An 18,444-nucleotide genomic window follows, 5' to 3' on the forward strand; every position below is an offset into this window, starting at 1 on the left:
GAGATGCTGACAAACGGGTCGAACGTGATCTCTCACATCTGAAGAATACTTAACGATTGAAATAAAAATCCGCGCTTGCATGCAAAAGGGGTAAAAGAATGGAAGTTAAATATTGGGTTGGCAACTAAGTGGTTGCGGATTTTGTCATTAGGTGGTATCATTCGAAGATGGTATCCCACTGGGGGTAGCCATCCACATGCTATATTGCTATATCACTAAGCTATAATATTTTACCAAATGTCCTACTGGACAAATTGTAAAATGTAAATAAATAAATAAATAAAAAAAAATTAGGTGGTATTGACAAAATCGGCAACCACTTAGTTGCCAACCCAATAAAAGTTCGTCGCACCTGTTCTATTTCAGGTATCTTATTTGTCTGCTCAATTACGTTCTATTTATATTTTATTTACATTTTCTTATCATCACACGCGCTCTGTACATTTTTGCGTCCTTAAATCCCCCATAAGTGCACAAATATCCATAATCTAGCGATAACGTTTGATATCGGCTAGTTTCGAGCGTAATTTTCACGTTAGAAATTCACTCGATAAAATAAATACCACGACTTTTCGTATATTATCGACGAGTAACGCGAACCGAAGTTTCCGATATTTTAGACGCGGAGCAACGGGATACGTGTGAGTCGAGCTTTCTCATTTCATTCGATTTGACGTATTTTCTAAAAAAAAAAAAAAAAATGTGCGGCGATTAGGTTGAAGTTTATATTCCGATAAATCGTCGGCAACGTGCAAATACGCGAAGAAGCGAGCAGAGTTTATAAAAATGTCAAACGATTGATCGTTACAAAGCCTGTACCAGTTGGGTTTGTACGTGGTTCGTGTCACCTAATCAAACGACAAGGGAGTGTGAGCGGAAGAAAATTGAGCGAGGGGGTCGACGGTAGACCAAGAGGCTCGATGTTTGCCGCAACTTCGTCCCCATAGTCGAAGTTCCGAGGACGAATTTCCCGTTGGCCACTTAAGCTGCGCCGACACGTATTTCCCATGCATTTTAAGGATTTCGGACAGCGCGAGGGGCCCGGTGTTTTGTCGAAGTATGAGCACGTAGTTGTCGTGAAAGGATCATAGAGTGGACTTAGCCGGGGAATCCCGTGTAAAACTTGCCCGGAATAACAAAGTTTTGTCTCTAACCTATACCACCCTCTCTCGCTTCTTTCTAATTCTTTGTCCTCTTCGCTCATGGAAACGAGCTTTAATCGACCTCACTTACTTTTTTTGCGATTTTTCGCCCCTTGCTTCATACACGTCCGCCTCCTTTTTATTTCTCTTTTTTAATATCTACGATCGATCTTGCGGCAAACCGGAGACTGGTAATCTTCGATTTCAGAATTCGTCGTTTCTTCTTCCATTCGCATTCGTCCTTTTCATTTCCAACGATACGATTATTATAAGAATTTTAGATAAGAGGAAGGGCAGTCTTATGCTTGAAACGTACAATTTCCAAGTCCCGATCCAGGTACTCGTCGTTCGCACGTTTGGCTGTTGGTCGATACTTGCGAACGGATTGTTCTTTTTGTTTTTTAATTACGTTCATAAAAATATGAATATACAACGTGTGTGTATGTTTGCGACAAGGTGGTTCAAGGTCAGACCTTGATCGGAGATTAGATCGACCCGCGTGTGGCTCGACGAGCCAGCAAATCATCCGAAATAAACGAGAACGACGAGATCCCGCGACACGTTGAGAGTTAAGCGAAGAAACGTCGGAACGCGCTAGTTTATTCGGGGTTTTTCGAGCGAAACGGAGAATTCCGTGAACGAGCTGGTGGAGAGAAGTTACACGGCCTCTTGCTGCTGTTCCTGCAGCTGCCAGAAGTAGGCCTTTCAGCTCCCCTCGTGCAGAAGTTTCGCCATTGATAGGGGTCACTGAGTGGATTTGCAACGAGATACAGCAACCAGGTCCAGCGGTCGTGTTGGTCGGGTTGCAGGTAGCGTGGCGCGTTATCGCGGATCGAGACGGACGCTCGTCTTCCCGTACGACGGTTCAAGAGAAATTTCTTTAACATTTTGCCTGCGAAATTTGTACTTTTATCGCGGAGAAAACTGCGATTCTCAGATATTACGTTTGCTGTGTATATAAAAGAAAAAAAAATAGGAAGAAGCAGGAACGTGAAGAAAAGAAAAGCGATCTAAGAATTGGTCGATCGAGGTTGATCAGAGATACAGCCGTCTACGTCTATAGACGCAGATTTGGTTTCTAGATTCTGCAAACATAGCACGATGACTTGGTGCTGACGGCCGGAGAGACGGTAAGAGATTCTTATCGCAAGCCAAATATTAACGTCGATATTATATTTCCAAAATTGTCCATATTTATTGGAGTTATTAAAAGAGAAATAGATTATATTCGAGTATTCGGAATAGCCTGTATCAGAATTAGAATGCACAAGGTGTTAGAGTAGGAAATGAATTATTCGCGTCGTTTACGTAGCGTCGGAATGTGTTTGCTTGTGTTCAAGTTTCGTTATCATCGTACGTTCACGCATATCGGTTGCAAGCAAAGAATACGTCGCAACTAATTTTAGCTGGAGGATTAACGAGCGTCGGCTCGTGTCATTATCCTCCGTGAGCTCTCTGTTTCCAGTTACGCAACGTTACGTCGACCCCCACTCGCACGCGCAACGTGTGCACGCGGAAGTCGAGTCCTTCGACTTCTAACTTCGTGCGATTTCTTTCAGATTATTAATGATTGTTCGCCATTTTACAAAACAAATAAGTAATTGCATGTTATTAAACGATTTTAGTTATCGTTATAATATTATGGTGATACGATTATACCGTGCTGGTTAAAAGAAATTCGAAACGAATTTAGCAGCGTACAGACAGGAAGTTATATGGACGCTTCCGGTCACGTGACCAAGCGCATCTCATAGCTGCGTTCGCAACGAAACGCGACACTCTGAGGTATTAGTCGCGATTAGCAAGATCCGCCAGATGGTCGGCTTCTGTTGGATCATGCCATTTGCCACTGATTCCGCCGCCACGAAAAAAAACGCATTTTCGCGTCATAATGATACGGTGAGTTTAATTAACGAGTAGACAGGAAATAAATAATGTGCATATCGTAGCGCCATGGTACGGAGCATAAAAAGTAATTACGCGAATCGGAAAGGGAGAAAGTATTTTTCATGATTTAGAAAGAGTACTATAGTTTAGAATAGCGTTATAAATATTCAGTTTCTTTAAACTCCGTAAGATCGTAGGAACTAGATGGGAGAAGAATTAATTATTAAAATTAGCGGGAACTGGATGGAAGAGGAATGAAATCCTTAGAATTTCTCCTCGTAACCATCAAAAAATAGAATCTAGTAACGTAATTTGATTAAAAAAGAAATTGCGAATGAATTGTTTTGTCTAACTTATCTTAACTTGGCCATTTTATAGCATTTCGTCGTGTTCATTTAACTTCCTTAAATTTTGTTAATTAACAAAAAAAGAAAGATTGTAATGCAGAGTTAACACGTACATTAATGTCATTGAAATAATTTTAGCCTTTAGCCATTTCTTAATTATTGTACATGTCGTTATATGTGATATATTATTATATATGTTAATTATATATCAATTCCAGTTTTGCAATTACCTGTGAACAATATTCCTAAACTGTTCCATAAGGCACAGCCAGAAGGTACACTAATATCATCCAAGCAATTTTATCCTTCCATTTTGCCTTCTATTTCTGAAGAAAATTGAACAGACTGGGCCTGTTCTGATTTCATAAGACACAGCAAAAAGCTACACTAACATTATCCAAACAATTGTAGCCTTCCATTTAGCAACTATTTAGTTATGAAGAAAATTGAAAAGACTGTACCTGTTCTGGTTGCATAAGATACAACCAAAAGGTAAACTAATATCATCCAAGCAATTTTATCCTTCCATTTTGCAACTAGTTTTGAAGAAACTTGAACAGACTGGGCCTGTTCTGGTTTCATAAGACACAGCAAAAAGGTACACTAACATCATCCAAACAATTGTAGCCTTTTTTCATTCTGTAATTACTTATGAAGAAAATTGAAAAGACTGTACCTGTTCTGGTTGCATAAGATACAACCAAAAGGTAAACTAACATCATCCAAGCAATTTTATCCTTCCATTTTGCCTTCTAGTTCTGAAGAAAATTGAAAAGACTGAGCCTGTTCTGGTTGCATAAGGCACAGTCAAAAAGTACACTAACATCATCCAAACAATTGTAGCCTTCCATTTAGCAACTATTTAGTTATGAAAAAAATTGAAAAGACTGAGCCTATTTTGTTTCCATAAGGCACAGCCAAAAGGTAAACTAACATCATCCAAACAATTGTAGCCTTTTTTTATTTTGCAATTACTTATGAAGAAAATTGAAAAGACTGTACCTGTTCTGGTTGCATAAGATACAACCAAAAGGTAAACTAACATCATCCAAACAATTGTAGCCTTCCATTTAGCAACTATTTAGTTAAGAAAAAAATTGAAAAGACTGAGCCTATTCTGGTTTCATAAGGCACAGCCAAAAGATACATTAATATCATTCAAACAATTGTAGTCTTTTCTCATTTTGCAATTACTTATGAAGAAAATGGAAAAGACTGTACCTGCTCTGGTTGCATAAGACACAGCCAAAATGTAAACTAACATTATCCAAGCAATTGTAGCCTTTCATTCCGCAATTGGTTGTGAACAAAATCCCCAAATTCCTGTCCTATACGTCCAAGAATGGTCTGATTCGTCGTAATTTTCCATCTCAAGTTTCTTGGATCCGTGGATCTCCGGGAAAGGGAGCGGAGGATCGCTGAAAACTAGGTGGTGAAAAACGCGACGGATGTTCCATAACTACTCGATAGAGGGGAATCCTGTATTCGTCGGAGCAAACGCTCCACTCGTCACGTATAGATCGGCGAGCAAACGTCTGGTTTGTTATTCGCGTCGTAGCATAATATCGACAGGGGTACACCGGTTGCATAAGCTTCGTCAGTCGTTTTCTCGCGTAACGATACTTTATCTCGGCCAGGCGATGCTCGCTGCTTGGACTCTCTGTCGCTCTCTTTCTCTTCTTCCTTTCTGTGTGTATACGTGCGCGTGTTGTTCGTCGAACAGGGAGGAGACGTCGTTGACCCGCGACGTCGAACCCTGGCCAGCGAATCACGGCCGGTGGAATGGGCGGCTGATCCTGAATTTATATCGCGTGTTTAGGTGAGAATTGGTTCTTTATGAGTCGCACGTGAGTTCACTGCGCGATACTCGAGCACACTCGACGAATCTCACTCGTTATGTACATTGGCTGCTGCGGTTTCCTCGTTTGTAACGCTTCTTCCCTTTCAACCAGCCAACCGCATGTATATTAGATGTATACAATAGCGTACAGTTCTTGAATCTTTGCAACATTGAGATCCGCCACGTCGTCTCGTAGCAAACGGATCTCTTCGTTCAGAATTCGCTTTATCAACCAGTTAACTGCGGTGTACACTCAACCTAGACCAGGCCACACATCGCGGGCCAGACGGGAACTAGATGTCCGCTCATCCTCGCTGCGTACCCTCGATATTCTTAAGGACCCGTCATAAATCCCAATAATTTGCTAGCTAAGGTCCTTCAGACCCAACAAGCATCCGTTTTCCGAATCGTTTCTAAAGACCATTGTCTACTACGGCTTGACAAGGGAAAGTTAGTTTTCCTAACGTACGATGCAATTTTCCTCCTACTAACCACTTCCTCTCGAGGGCGGCTAAGACCCTTCCTAGTCCACCAACCTTCGTTTAACCAATTAACAACGAAGCCTATTTCCCTCGCTCTCTTAGCCAAAATCGTCAGCAACAAATCCGATGGTCCCGTGCGCTAGACACACCTAATCCTTAGCTTTCCTCCGCCACAGCATCGTCTCCGAAGACAACCGATTTTCCATCCTTCGAACAGTCAACATCCTTCGACCGGGTTTACACCCGTGGATCAGTCACTCGCTCATCTTATACATACGCACCAGCGTAACTATCTTCTTTACAAGTTGTTGGAATAAACGGTGATTTATAACTTACTATACAGTGTTACATTCATCGAACCACCTCTGTTATCTCAACCGAAACAGGGGAACGACTATTTCGCGGCGTCGATTAACCGAATCGTAGCGAGAATTTTCGCCTCTCGCTGACGCGCTTTCCTAGCGCGAACGATCGTAACACGCGGAATTTAGTTGTAGAAATCGGGTTAGGTCACCGAGTGCCTGATCAAATACGAACGACGACGTGTATACTCGTCAAACGCAATTAATTGGTCAATATTAGCGATCAATTAGCTTAATATTAAATACAATTTTTCAAACTTAGAAACTTTGCAAACTTTCCTGTTCATGTAACAGGCGTTCGCGTTCGCACAAATGTCATCGATGTAATCGAGCACTGGGCAAAGTTTCCTTGCTGCGTAAACGGAGTTCTAGCGCAATGTGAATTTGTTAATTCGACAGCCTCGTCGGAAGAATTTTTTATGATCTTCCGAGATTCCCTAAGAGGTAGACTCTCGAGTATACAACTAGCTTAGAGTGCAAAGCCCATGCGCCGCCTAGTGTTCTATTTACCTAGCGTTGTTTCTATAGAAAAGTCACTGGAAGCGTTTCCAAAGACGTTTGAAATGTGATTGTCGGAGTTTGAGAAAGTTGGATTACGTATGGATTCTTTCGTTTGCAGAACGACGATCTGGTGTTCGACCAGGATGGCAAACAGTCCATCGGCGAGGCTCCGCTGATAGAGTCGCGCCAACAAGACTCCTTGTTTCATAGGATAAAGAGAGGGCTGTGGGATTTTTTTGGCCCATCCGAATCGACAACTACCACTACCGAAGCTCCAGGTAATGTATCGTTCTTTTTCCCATAGTAAACACGTTTAAACATCGTTGTTAGCTGCAAGGGTTGGCTAATTGGCAGAAATGCAGATCCTCCAACTGCGCCGAACATTCTGCTCTATCGTGTATTACAGAAATTGTACTGTCTAACGTTTTGCAGAATCCGAAGACGACAACGCGGACAACGAGCTGAACAACGCTCCTCCAGTTCAATCGGACGAGGACAAAGAGCCGCAAAGCTCGAATTTGGAAAGGATAACCCGAGATAGCGCGGAAGAATACGACGAAGATGACGAGGTTGGTATCCAAGAACTTACGACGTTCAAGTAAATACGTAAATCTTTGGTTCGATAGTGGCTCTGATCGTCGTTGTTGTTGACAGAACAACGAGGTTGGGAACGTGGCCGAGGGTCGGAGGGAGCCAGCCAATTTTGGCAACACCGACGACGAAGACCTAGCCGGATCTGGAGAAGTTGAAGGCAGCGCCACCGAGTTTGATACGAAAGTTAATTACGGTTCCAGAAGAGAAAGAAGTAGGCAAACAGTTTGTTATGGTTCATTGATTTGGTAGCCGGAGTTTCCTGCACTTGTTGCTAATTTCAATGTGGCTTTTTCAGGGTTCTACAGAATAACCTTGACCGTTGGAGAACCGTACAGGAGGGAATACGCGGACAGAAGCAGCAGAGAGTACAAGGAACTCAGTGGCAATCTGACGCAGCCGCTCGAGGAGTTGCTGAACCGTGACATTCCCAACGAAAATCACCACGTCAACGTTGTTAAAATATCGTGAGTGTAATGTCACTCGGTGTGCGATTTATTTCTATCCTTCTGTTCTACGAGAAACAGATTTCCTTAGTCTCCGACGTTCTTTACGTTCTTATCGGTAGCAACGCGTGCGTATTATCGTCGTTTACTGTAAAGAAAAATGCTTTTAGCTTCTAATCGTACGTAGACTGGATTCGAACGATTGTTACGCGGTATGAAGGTCGCAACGTACGATGAAATATGATAAAGAGTATGTCTTATAACTTCGAATTAAATGGAAAATTAAATGAAGAGTTCGATAAATTCGAAGCGAGATTGAAGTTTTAGGATAAATTCTATGAAGGATAAATGAAATGTGACAGGTTGTTGAATTGTTCCGCAATGGTTAAAAAGACAATCACATTGTGACGAGTAATATCATCGGGAATACGTAGTAACTGATTTCCCTGTGTTTTTAACGCTAGAACTACCGATAGTCGACACGAAGCTATTTCTACGAAAACCAGTGAAAATGACTGGTCTTCAAAAAATACGTAATAGTAGAATATTTGTATATTTATTGATTTATTATCTTACAGAAGCAATTCCATGTTACGTAGTACATTTTTGCTAGTATTAATCCATCTGGGATCCCTAAACGAGGGTTGACACATTTATAAAATCGTAGAACCAGTCATTTTCACTGCTGTGGTATTTCCAGAGTTAGCATCTAGCGATCCAGCGATCGATCCGGAATTTTCCTGATAACTGACATCCTCGTATCGAATGATACGCGATAAAAATTTGAAAAACGCGTGGCAAGTTGTAGAAAACGAGGAAACTGGTTAATTGGGGTTCGATAAACAGATTACAGGATTCCTGTACACTTTGACAAGTGCCAGTCATTTTCACTGCTATTGAATACGTAAAAACCAAAATAAAATTCGTTATATTATTCTTTCAGTTATCGTTGCGAAAGTCATTACGTCATTGCGGAGAAAAATATAACACGAAGTAGGAATTTTAAAATGAAATTGTAAAACCGGTGAGTTTGGCCGGTGTGGTAGTTCTAGCGTTAAAGACACTAGAGATGTTTTTCTGAAATAGACAGGTAGCCCAAGAAGCTGAGTCAAAGTGACTCAGCCAATAGGTATCCGAGGTACGATAATAATTCCTGTTCGATGTTCAGGCCAACTTCTGACAGCTTTACGTCGCAAGTTACTCTAGACATCGGCTCGACGTTAGCTGATGAGACGGAGATGCAGTACATCATCGAGAAACAGCTGCAGATGCACTCGTTGGGCAACGTCCAAGTGCGTCCGGATGGATTTACCTTCAGAATATTCCAAGGTAACTTGGTTTCGCTACACGCTGACGCGTGGAATGATCGATTCCTCTTCGAAGACCACCCAGGTCGATGACCATAGAAGAAAAAAATCTCGAGATAGAAGGAACGTCCTAGCGTTGATCTTTGTCTGGAAGAATCGATCCATTCAATTTTCACACTTACGCCGCATGCTGTTATTGTGTCATGCTAGTTGTACTTTTATATTATAAGTAGAATCTTTTGTATTAGAGCTCCGTTTCACTTTTTCGTTCTTCTACCTTTTTTTGTTGCATTCTGTTGTCCACCTGATGATTGCAAACACGCCTACACACAAACACACGAAATACGCATCTAACCACAGTAGGGTTTGAAGAGCTGGAATGCGATCAGTCAGCTGAGCTAACGTGTAGAGACGGTACATGCGTTCCATTGGAGCGGCGATGCGATGGAATTGCCGACTGTAAGGATAGTTCTGACGAAGAGGGCTGCTCCGAGAGTACAACGCGTAAGTAGCAGTCGTAATCGTCAACACAGTAGCTGTAAATACACTAAAATATAAGTACCATGTTGGACTTTTGGCATCTCTTTGCTACTGGTGAAATCGTTCCATATCAGATGCATTCGTTCGTTTGCTCGTTCAACTAATTTCCTCCCCCCTTTTTTTTTATTAGAAAGATTTTTATTTTTAATTATTTACTTATTTTCACATACGTATATTTTTTTTTTCTCTCTTCATGTTCATAATTTATATTCACTTCTCAATCATCGAAACGATCAACGACAGAGCCGAGCAGGGATTTCGCAAGAACCGATCATAACGAAATTTTGGGAGCTGTACCAAAAGAAGACGATGGAGATATAAACAGAGTTGATTCGATATCTAGCAAATGTCGCGCCGACGACACAATTCGTTGTAGAGATGGAAGTCGTTCTATCTGCTCTGTACAGCAATGTGACGGCGTGAAAGATTGTGACGATGGTGATGATGAAGATGGTTGTCCCCATCCAGGTACAGATGTTGTCTCCCGATTACGTAGATGCTTACTCATAACGGCAGTACTTTTGCATAGATTAACTGTACCTACACAAGTATCGAATGTTCCTTATCTTGATAATTTTCGTTGTCCCTTTGCGCGCAAAAAGAATCCACAGTTCGTACGTTCGTAAGAAGTAAGAAATCGATCGATATTACAGGTTGCAGCCCCGGAGAATTCGCCTGCGACGTGTCTAGGTGTATCTTGGACTCGCAGCGATGCAACTTCGTCCAGGATTGCGACGACGGAAGCGATGAACACGACTGCAACTATCCTGGTGAGTCGTTCTTTATTTTCTAGCAACTAATAACGATGATAATCTAGCTTCTTTTGCTTCTTTGTTATTTTATAAATAGAGATTTCCAACTTGTATCAATCGACTGTTACTTCGATTTAGAAAACGATGAGAATTCCATCGAAGAGATATCCACTTGCCAGCTGCGACAAAATGTAGAAATCTACTTTTTATATTCTTACCGACCTTATAACTTACCCTCGAAGATTTCGTTACCGATCGATCTCTGCTTTTACCGACGAGTCGCGTGATTATCGCGGACCTTGGGTCTGTTTTGCCGACATATCGGATCGATGACTCCGAAATTCCCACCTTACGTCAGCCTGATCATTCTCAACGTCTTTGTTTCCGCTCGGCGACCATCAACTAATTATAAGTAACACCGTCACCGGCTCGTCAAAGGCTTAGAGACGGAAGGGCGTCGAAGACGAGCCAGAACGTGACGATTTTCGCCGTGAAAAGAGGGTCAGGTGGAAACCGACCAGGATGTACCTACTGAATATTCAAAACTCGAGGGCTTTTGCTCTTCCGTTCTGTTTTACCGCGCTTTTTTCACCGTCGAGAGGCGGATGATTATGGCCAACGGCCACGGAAGTCGGTCACGTGATGCTGGAACCTCGGATCGCGAATTTTTTATCAGCATAACGTATTACCGAGTCGATAATTGGTATTAACGGTTCCACATCGGATAGGTCAATAAGATCAAGCTGGCCATTTTTATAGTATTACGACGTGTTAAATTTGTCCAATGTTTCTTCGTTAACAAGCAAAAAGACAAGAATCCCACCGTGCTATACCGAAGACATTAATTCGAGTGATGCAACGTATGCGTCAGTAATATGCTTGACGAATATGTTAAATTAATTCGTTAAACCTATCGAGAAGTCTTCTGATAAAAAAAGAGGAATGCGAAGGACACCAACAATGTACAACAATTACGGTAACTTATTTCAGTCTCTGGATTAGTCCTCGAGACTACAGCCAGTCTCCTACTGTTGTAGCGTTTAATGGTTGCAGATTAGGCCAAACTACGAGTCCCGAGTACCAATTCTCAGTTACAAGTAGGCAAGTAGGGGAAGGCCAGGTCTTCTCAAGTTTCTCGATCAGAGTTGCGGCTAATGGAGAGTGCGTCAGCTATGCGAGGTCTAGAAACGTAACAAAGGATATTAAATTCCCTGTTTGAAATAGAAATACAGGAGCTGCGTGGAAGTGGGCCAAACCGCGACGGAACAATGAGTCGAAAGTTAATCTTCGAAAGTCGATCGCCGGTGAAATTCGTTTTGCACATCTTCGAAGTCGAAGTTTTTCTGGCTCGCAGGAAGTCGAAGAGAGACAGACAGAGGCATTCGTTATAAATATCCAGAGACACGCAGACCGCTGCTTTTACCTGCTTCCAGTAATCGCGATGTGCATGCTTAATCAATATTCAAGTATTCAACCGTTAGGGGACCATCGACCTTATCCCCTCATTACTAGCGATGGGTATTCGAGTCCATTGGATCGCGATCTTCTGAGTAAAATTGTCCTCTAAGTGTCTCCCGATATATCGCGATGTCTCGAAGAAGATTTTCATATTCGGCAAATGAGACTTTTTTTCATCGATGAACGATCGATCGGATTCTTCGAAATGTCGAAGAAATGTCCAAGGAGTGTACTATGTTACGATACAGTATAATTAAACGTACATCTTTAATCTTGCACAATCGCAGTGACATTAGACAGGATCATCGATCCATCTACGATATCCCCAAAGATCGTTTCTCTTCATCGGATCTGGGACACGTTGCATCCAAAAATTTGAGAATTCTCTTCGAAGCAAAAAGAGACATCCGATGGTACCAAAGGAGTATCCCTCGAGGAGAATTGTTCTATCCTCGACACTTGGAAACATCATCGTTTTCGTAGCAAACCGTGTCCCTAACAGGAAGCCGGGAATATCAACTGATAGCACAGACGGAGCATTTCTTGATCCAGCTGTTCCATCTCCAACGATAGTTCTCACCAAACCGACGACACATGACGCCACAAGCTTATAGAATCTTCTTAAAACCTGCACGACCATCGACCACGTCGATGTTGCTAACGCTGCCAAAGGAACTAAAGTTGCTAATGCTTGTTCCACCACGGTCTCTCACTGTCCATTCCATATCTCACTGTATCCCAGTAAAGAGATGTTCTATCCCGTCTTTCGCATAGTTTGACGAGACGATCGTTTCCTAGCAAATACGAGACATATTGTGGTTACAAAGCGAGAGTTAGGAGAACCATGATCGTTGGTACCGAGAACAAGTATCGCTGCGGCGTTCCTTGTCAAACTAGAAAGGTCCATCTATAGCTATACCGACAACTAGTAAACTAAATCGAAACAGCTCTTGATCAGAGTGGCATCCGTGTTGAGGCCATCGCTACCGATGACCCTCGTGCTCGCCCTCCCGCCTCCGTTGATCCTGCACGGTGGATAGGAATGCGCATAACCACTTTCGTGTCCCCCGTTTGCTTCCGCGATATGCCAGCTCGGACGGGGACAATTATGAGTCTTGGTGAGCAGGACGAAGCGAACGTTGCTGGAAGTCGGGAAACGAGGCTTTGGTATGGTTGGCAGGTTGGCAAGGGGGGAGGATGGGGAGTTGTACGTTAGGCTGGTAGGTGGAACGACAGCACGCTAGGCACCGCCACGACAAACGTCAACCCCTGCTGTCCCAGCACATTATTCAGGTGCGTCCTCTCGACCTGGTATACGCGGTGTGCAAAAAAAAAAAAAAAAAAAAAAAAAACACGTGGGCATCGTTGCGATGATGGCAATCGCTGCATCATCCTTGCTTGGATGAATTTGTAAGCAGTCATTCGCTTGCTCCGCTTCTCATCGTGCAATCGATAATGAGCGCGGTAACTTTGCACACAGTGGCTTGGAGTGACAGTTCTGGGATATTTATCGAGGTTACGGGGATGGGTGTCACCTGGTGACACCGAGTTTAGACGTCCTTGTTGCATGAATGGAATTTGCGGTGCTAGGTTTTCGGTAGAAGCATCCACCTTTTCCACTTGCATCCGTCTAGGTAGTTTAACGATTCCTCGTTTAACCGTGCAATCCTCTTTTTTTCTGACCTTGAAGATTCCTTTAGTGCGATTAAAGCAGGACAGCACGGGGTGACACGCGTGAATTTTCTACGGAAGCTTCACTCAGGTTGTCAGCTGCGAGCCTCCGCTTATCGGGATCTGGGCTCAGCTCTTGGAATATAGAAATCTCAGGCGATCATTCTTTCGTGATTTCTTGTCTGCGTTCGATATACACGAGCTCGATCAGCGTACGCTCGCGTTATCCTTAGAATGGAGCGTTCGCGAGAACTTCAGACTTACACACTTTTAGACCTTTCACGAGAACTTAGAGTGGAGCTTTCTCGGAACTGTGCACGGTGAGTAGAAGCTTAGTGCGTTCAACTGGCACTGCAAAATGAAATAAGAGTAACATTTTCGCACGTCAGAAAATAATTCAGACATAGGTAGCTCTTCTTCCGGATCAAACGTCTGAGTCGCGCTGTTTGGATTTTGTGTCGAAAGGTCCCAGTACGTTTGAACGCTACGGACGACCCACGGTTTTTTCTATTTCATTGTTATCTTCTCAGTAATTTTTCTTGAACAAAACTTGAAATATTTATAAACCGACAGTACGCGTATAAAATAATATAGATGTACAAGAAATAACAAATACGACGAGCGCTATTGCGTCGCTTGTTTCTCTTCGCAATCGATCGAGGCAAGCGCTGTCGCGCTGTTCAGGATTTTTCCATCCTGTTTTTTCAAACACCGCTGGCACTCAAACGGATATTCCGACTGACGCTGGAGTTTCTCCTGGGTTTTCGGCCTTCTTAGCAACTGCTGCTAGCTGGTTGTGTATCTGAAAAATTCGGAGAACTAACAAGTGTCGCATGTCGACTTTTAGCGCGATCGATATTTGGCAGAATTCTTGTTCCCGACTCAACAGTTGTGTCAAACGTGACTCAAGAACTGGAAAAAAGAGAAGAAAGCAGCAAATGATCGAAAATTTCGAGATATTTTATAGAAACTAGCTACGTTTCATTTATTGTCGGAACAGTAAATTCTGAGAATCGAATTTCAAGGATGTTGTCTTAATTTACATCGTGCACGCAGGTTTTCCAATAAAATACGATCCGTTAGTTGAAATTTCGAATGCGAAATAATCTGTTATATCTGGAATGGGGCCAGCGTCGATATGGTTGAATTTCAATTTCTCCAAGGCCAGCTCAACAAACTTGAGTACCAATTACGTTAGAATAGCCAGCAGTTGTTCTATCCTAAATACTTTCTGACGGATAACGTTTTCCAACAAAGGCTCAAACGTTTCACGTGCACGATTTTTTGACCACCCTGTGCGAACGTTCACCGCGTGGTGGAACGTTCGTGCGCCTATTTCAGTAAAATAATAAATACCAAAGCAATCGTTCAAGCTAGTGTTCAATTTCGACCACGAAGTCGTTCTTTCAACGTCTAACCTTGAACTCTTTTAATAGTCAAAAAATAGTTCAAACATGTGCAATCCCTTTGCTACATTTCAAAGAATTTTTTTCACCTACAGATCAATCTGTTGTATGTTGAAAAATACATCTTTTGAATTTACGATTACTCGATGATTTGTCCTGTAAATCGCGCGGCAGTCTCGTTGAGATTGTGAACATTAATTAATTAAATTAAACGAATCGTTCGTTAATCGGTAACAGTGAAATCGTTGAAGATATATTTTTACAACGAAGAGATTGCACAGAACTTGTCGCCGAGAATATCGTTGAATAAAGTCGAAGTTATTTCTTTAGATATTTCGTCGAACGTATCATTAAATTTGCCTGAAAAAAGAGAAGAAATTTTTCAATAGAAAATTCATAGCAATTTGGTAAGTACGAACACGTTTCTAAAATTCGTAGTGAAAAATACGGTCGGTACGTTAGCTGTCATTACGAGCGCAAAGAATTAAGCAAAATTATTTTTCGAATCTACAATTCTGCTCGTATGTCTACTTTATGGTAATAATTGTTCATTGGATAAATTTGACCGGTCCAAGTATTTTTATTCTCTGGGTTAACGTTGCGTTATCCCTGTTTGAACAAGATCCTTTGCAGGACCGAAGGTTTTTTTTATTCACCGGCGAACGAAAGAGGACGGTTTATTGACAAAATAAGCATATGCAAATGTGTCGTGAATGTTCGGGCAGCGTGATTTGTCTGAAAACTTGCTGCGCCCGAGTCGTTCGTTCTGCCTATAAATCACGTCACGAATTTCAACCGCATCGCGTGATCATTGATCGATAAATTAACGAGCCACTTAGCTTTCGCGAAAAATTTGAATGTCTCCTGTTTTCTTTCGCTCTCCTGTCCTCTTGTTGCACGGACAAACATCGCTACCACCGATCTCGTCCTAGTTTTCAGAAACGAAATCATATTTTACCAACGTCCAAGCCCAACCGAAGTTTTGTTTCCGTATCTTTCGTTTCCTACGTATTTCGAAAATTATCGTTTAATCCGAATCAAACGTAGATCTGTTGCAAACGCGAATTGCTATATTTTGAAACAATTGAAATTTATATCCGTTTTCGTGCTTAACGCGAGCCTGACCCAATTGTGCTCTTAGGTAACTACTCGTTCGACGGCTCTGAGTAAATCTGGTGATGGGTTTTGTTTACTCACGAGCCACTGCAACGAATTCTTTAAGAATTTCAGGCCCCAGGTTTCTCAAAGTCAGTCGCTAAGAACTACGCGTTCACTTTCTGTAACGATCACGCTTGTACCATGTCGTAGAACCCTTCTCGAAGATGGATCTTCGATTTATCTCTAAATATCACGTGGAAGATTTTTGTAAATCCGTGGCGTATCGATAATCGTGAGTTGCATCGATCCTCGAGTCCACCTTCGACACTGTTCTGCCGTGGATTTTTATGTTTACAAAATATAAAAAGAGTATAGGGACTTGTGTCGATTTTCGAACCTAACCTAAACCCGACCTACAGATATTCGTCGTATACTGTAGTGTCATATTTAAAAAAGAAGAAGCATGAGAATTTTAATCAATTTTGAAACTTAAGCAAAATCCAACTTACGATTAGTCTAAATGTAGCTCACAGATGTTTCGTATAAACCTACATTCGACGGAAAAGAGAGAAATAGGTTTATAGGGGATTTTTATTAATTCCCTAAACTAATCCAGGTCTAACGCAGACCTGTGTCACGTGTGTCTTACCATATCTAACAAAACCCTAGGGATTTTCCTTCGTTTTCGAACCTAACTCGAGTCTTCTTTGACTTAACCTAATACTCGGAAACAAAGAGAATCGTTTCTACGAATCGTTATGTACTCAACATCGGAGAATCATCTTGATTCTGAAATTTCTGATGGTTCTGGCGATTTCTAACGAGCGATGGATATTTTTGCCGCACATATCGCCAAGGATCAACGAGTTGGGTAAGGGATAATTAGCCCGCCGTGTGTTATTGCCTGATAAGGGACCTGGCAGCTACTAAATAATTCCCGACCTGTGGACTTCGACGTGCCACGAAATTTCGTGGACGGTGTAAGTTTCCGCGCGAGCGAGCCTCGTGTGCGCCTTGGGCTCATTTCATAAATAATCAAGACCAAAGATAATGGCCTGACCACCGAGGCCGCGATCCGCTCAGATAACCACCTAACGTTATCAAATTGCGACATAAAATAAGTATTGATAATTTGCCGATATTATAATCAACGACTTCCCCTCTACGCAAATATTTCACGCGATAAGGCGTTCTAAAATGTATATTGTATTTCCATAGCAATTAGAGTTCAGCTTGGAAAGTCTTCATAGTCTCCTCCTGTTGTTGACTTTCGACTCTGTTATTGAGTTTCGCGTTCGTAAGTTTGCATAAATTGATCGATCGTGTACTTATTGTTTAGAAAATTCTTTTTACCTATTTAACGACCCAGGATCATCCGTATCAGCACATCCTTGGAAATGGTTCAGTGAACATATTTCAAAGACAAATTTCTCATTTAAACGTTTACCAGTGTGTAATATATCTTTCCTAACACCTTAACACTCTGAAGATGAACATTATTTAATCTATTAATTACTCAACAATTAATATTAACATTACGTCTTAACACAATGGACATACTTCAGAGAAGAAGAACTGAAATATTTCTAATAATTTATGTTGTCGGATGGCGTAAATTTTTCAACACGCATTTGCAAAATTTTTGCCCAGTCTTTCTTTGTAAATTTGTTTTTTAAACAATTCTTCGTACATCGTTTATTCGTAAAGATTCTCTGCAAAATTCGATCGATAATTACAAAAATCGATATTTACAAAACTCTGTCTACTCTTGTTTAACTATTTTCTGATATCCATAAAATTTATCTTCCACTTTTTACCTCTGTTTCTACACGATTTACAAGATCTGCCCCTTACGCTACTTGTTTCTTACATTTTTACGATTCTTCCTACCAGTCTGGTTTTCAGCGTTTAGTGGACCATTAAAAGAAAAAGCTGATCGCACGTCCTTTGTCTATGACCTTAGCAAAACTCTCCCCCACCCCCGTTTTCGATATTTACGAAACTCTTCCCACCCTCGCTCAACTAATTTTTACTATCCTCGTAATTTCTTCTACGCCTCTTGCCACTAATTTTCGCGAAATTTACCATAGTTTTTGACATTTACAAAATTTGCCCTCTTACTTTTAACTTCTATAAAATCCGCAACATCTGCAAACTTTGCCCTTGTTTGTTTAAAATTTGCCCTACACCCCTTCGTTTAAAATTTGCCCTTCATCCCTCTTCATCTCAACTTCCCTAAAATTCCCCCCAGCCTCTTCATCCTCGGAGTACCAGCGTATCCTGCAGGATGATTTTCAGAAGCTGTGCCAAGTACGGACCAGCCAGAAACGCGTCTAACGGCGGGAAATCGGCTGCCTCCGCCGTGAATATTCCTTGCCAGCCGCGGATTAAACGAACGATTCGAGGTCGCGCAGCCGCGTCGCGCCAGGGCGGATCGTAATTCTGCCGGTCGCGTTCGTATTGTCGTAAATTACAAAAAAGCCAGGGAATTGTTACCACGAAATAACCGCCCGCCCGACCAACCACCTCCACCACCACCACCACCAACACCACCACCAACACCATTACCACCGTTTCATCCCCATCGTCATCGTCGTCGTCGTCGTCGTCGTCG

At 42.0% G+C, this 18,444-nt stretch overlaps 1 protein-coding gene across 2 annotated transcripts in view; it reads left to right on the top strand.

Moving 5' to 3' along the window:
• Nucleotides 1-18,444, top strand: part of LOC117242530 (basement membrane-specific heparan sulfate proteoglycan core protein-like) — a 187,992-nt gene that overhangs the window by 63,345 nt on the left and 106,203 nt on the right. For both annotated transcript variants that reach the window (XM_033509291.1, XM_033509292.1), the window contains exons 2-9: nt 6,680-6,839; nt 6,994-7,130; nt 7,216-7,366; nt 7,451-7,619; nt 8,767-8,927; nt 9,266-9,409; nt 9,689-9,913; nt 10,099-10,215. In XM_033509291.1, coding sequence (XP_033365182.1) covers nt 6,680-6,839; nt 6,994-7,130; nt 7,216-7,366; nt 7,451-7,619; nt 8,767-8,927; nt 9,266-9,409; nt 9,689-9,913; nt 10,099-10,215 — 1,264 coding nt within the window. The remainder of the gene's footprint in view (nt 1-6,679; nt 6,840-6,993; nt 7,131-7,215; nt 7,367-7,450; nt 7,620-8,766; nt 8,928-9,265; nt 9,410-9,688; nt 9,914-10,098; nt 10,216-18,444) is intronic.

The sequence above is a fragment of the Bombus vosnesenskii genome, unplaced genomic scaffold (assembly GCF_011952255.1).
Source record: "Bombus vosnesenskii isolate JDL3184/JDL3185 unplaced genomic scaffold, Bvos_JDL3184-5_v1.1 scf7180000016274, whole genome shotgun sequence".
In the NCBI taxonomy this organism is placed as follows: Eukaryota; Metazoa; Arthropoda; class Insecta; order Hymenoptera; family Apidae; genus Bombus; species Bombus vosnesenskii.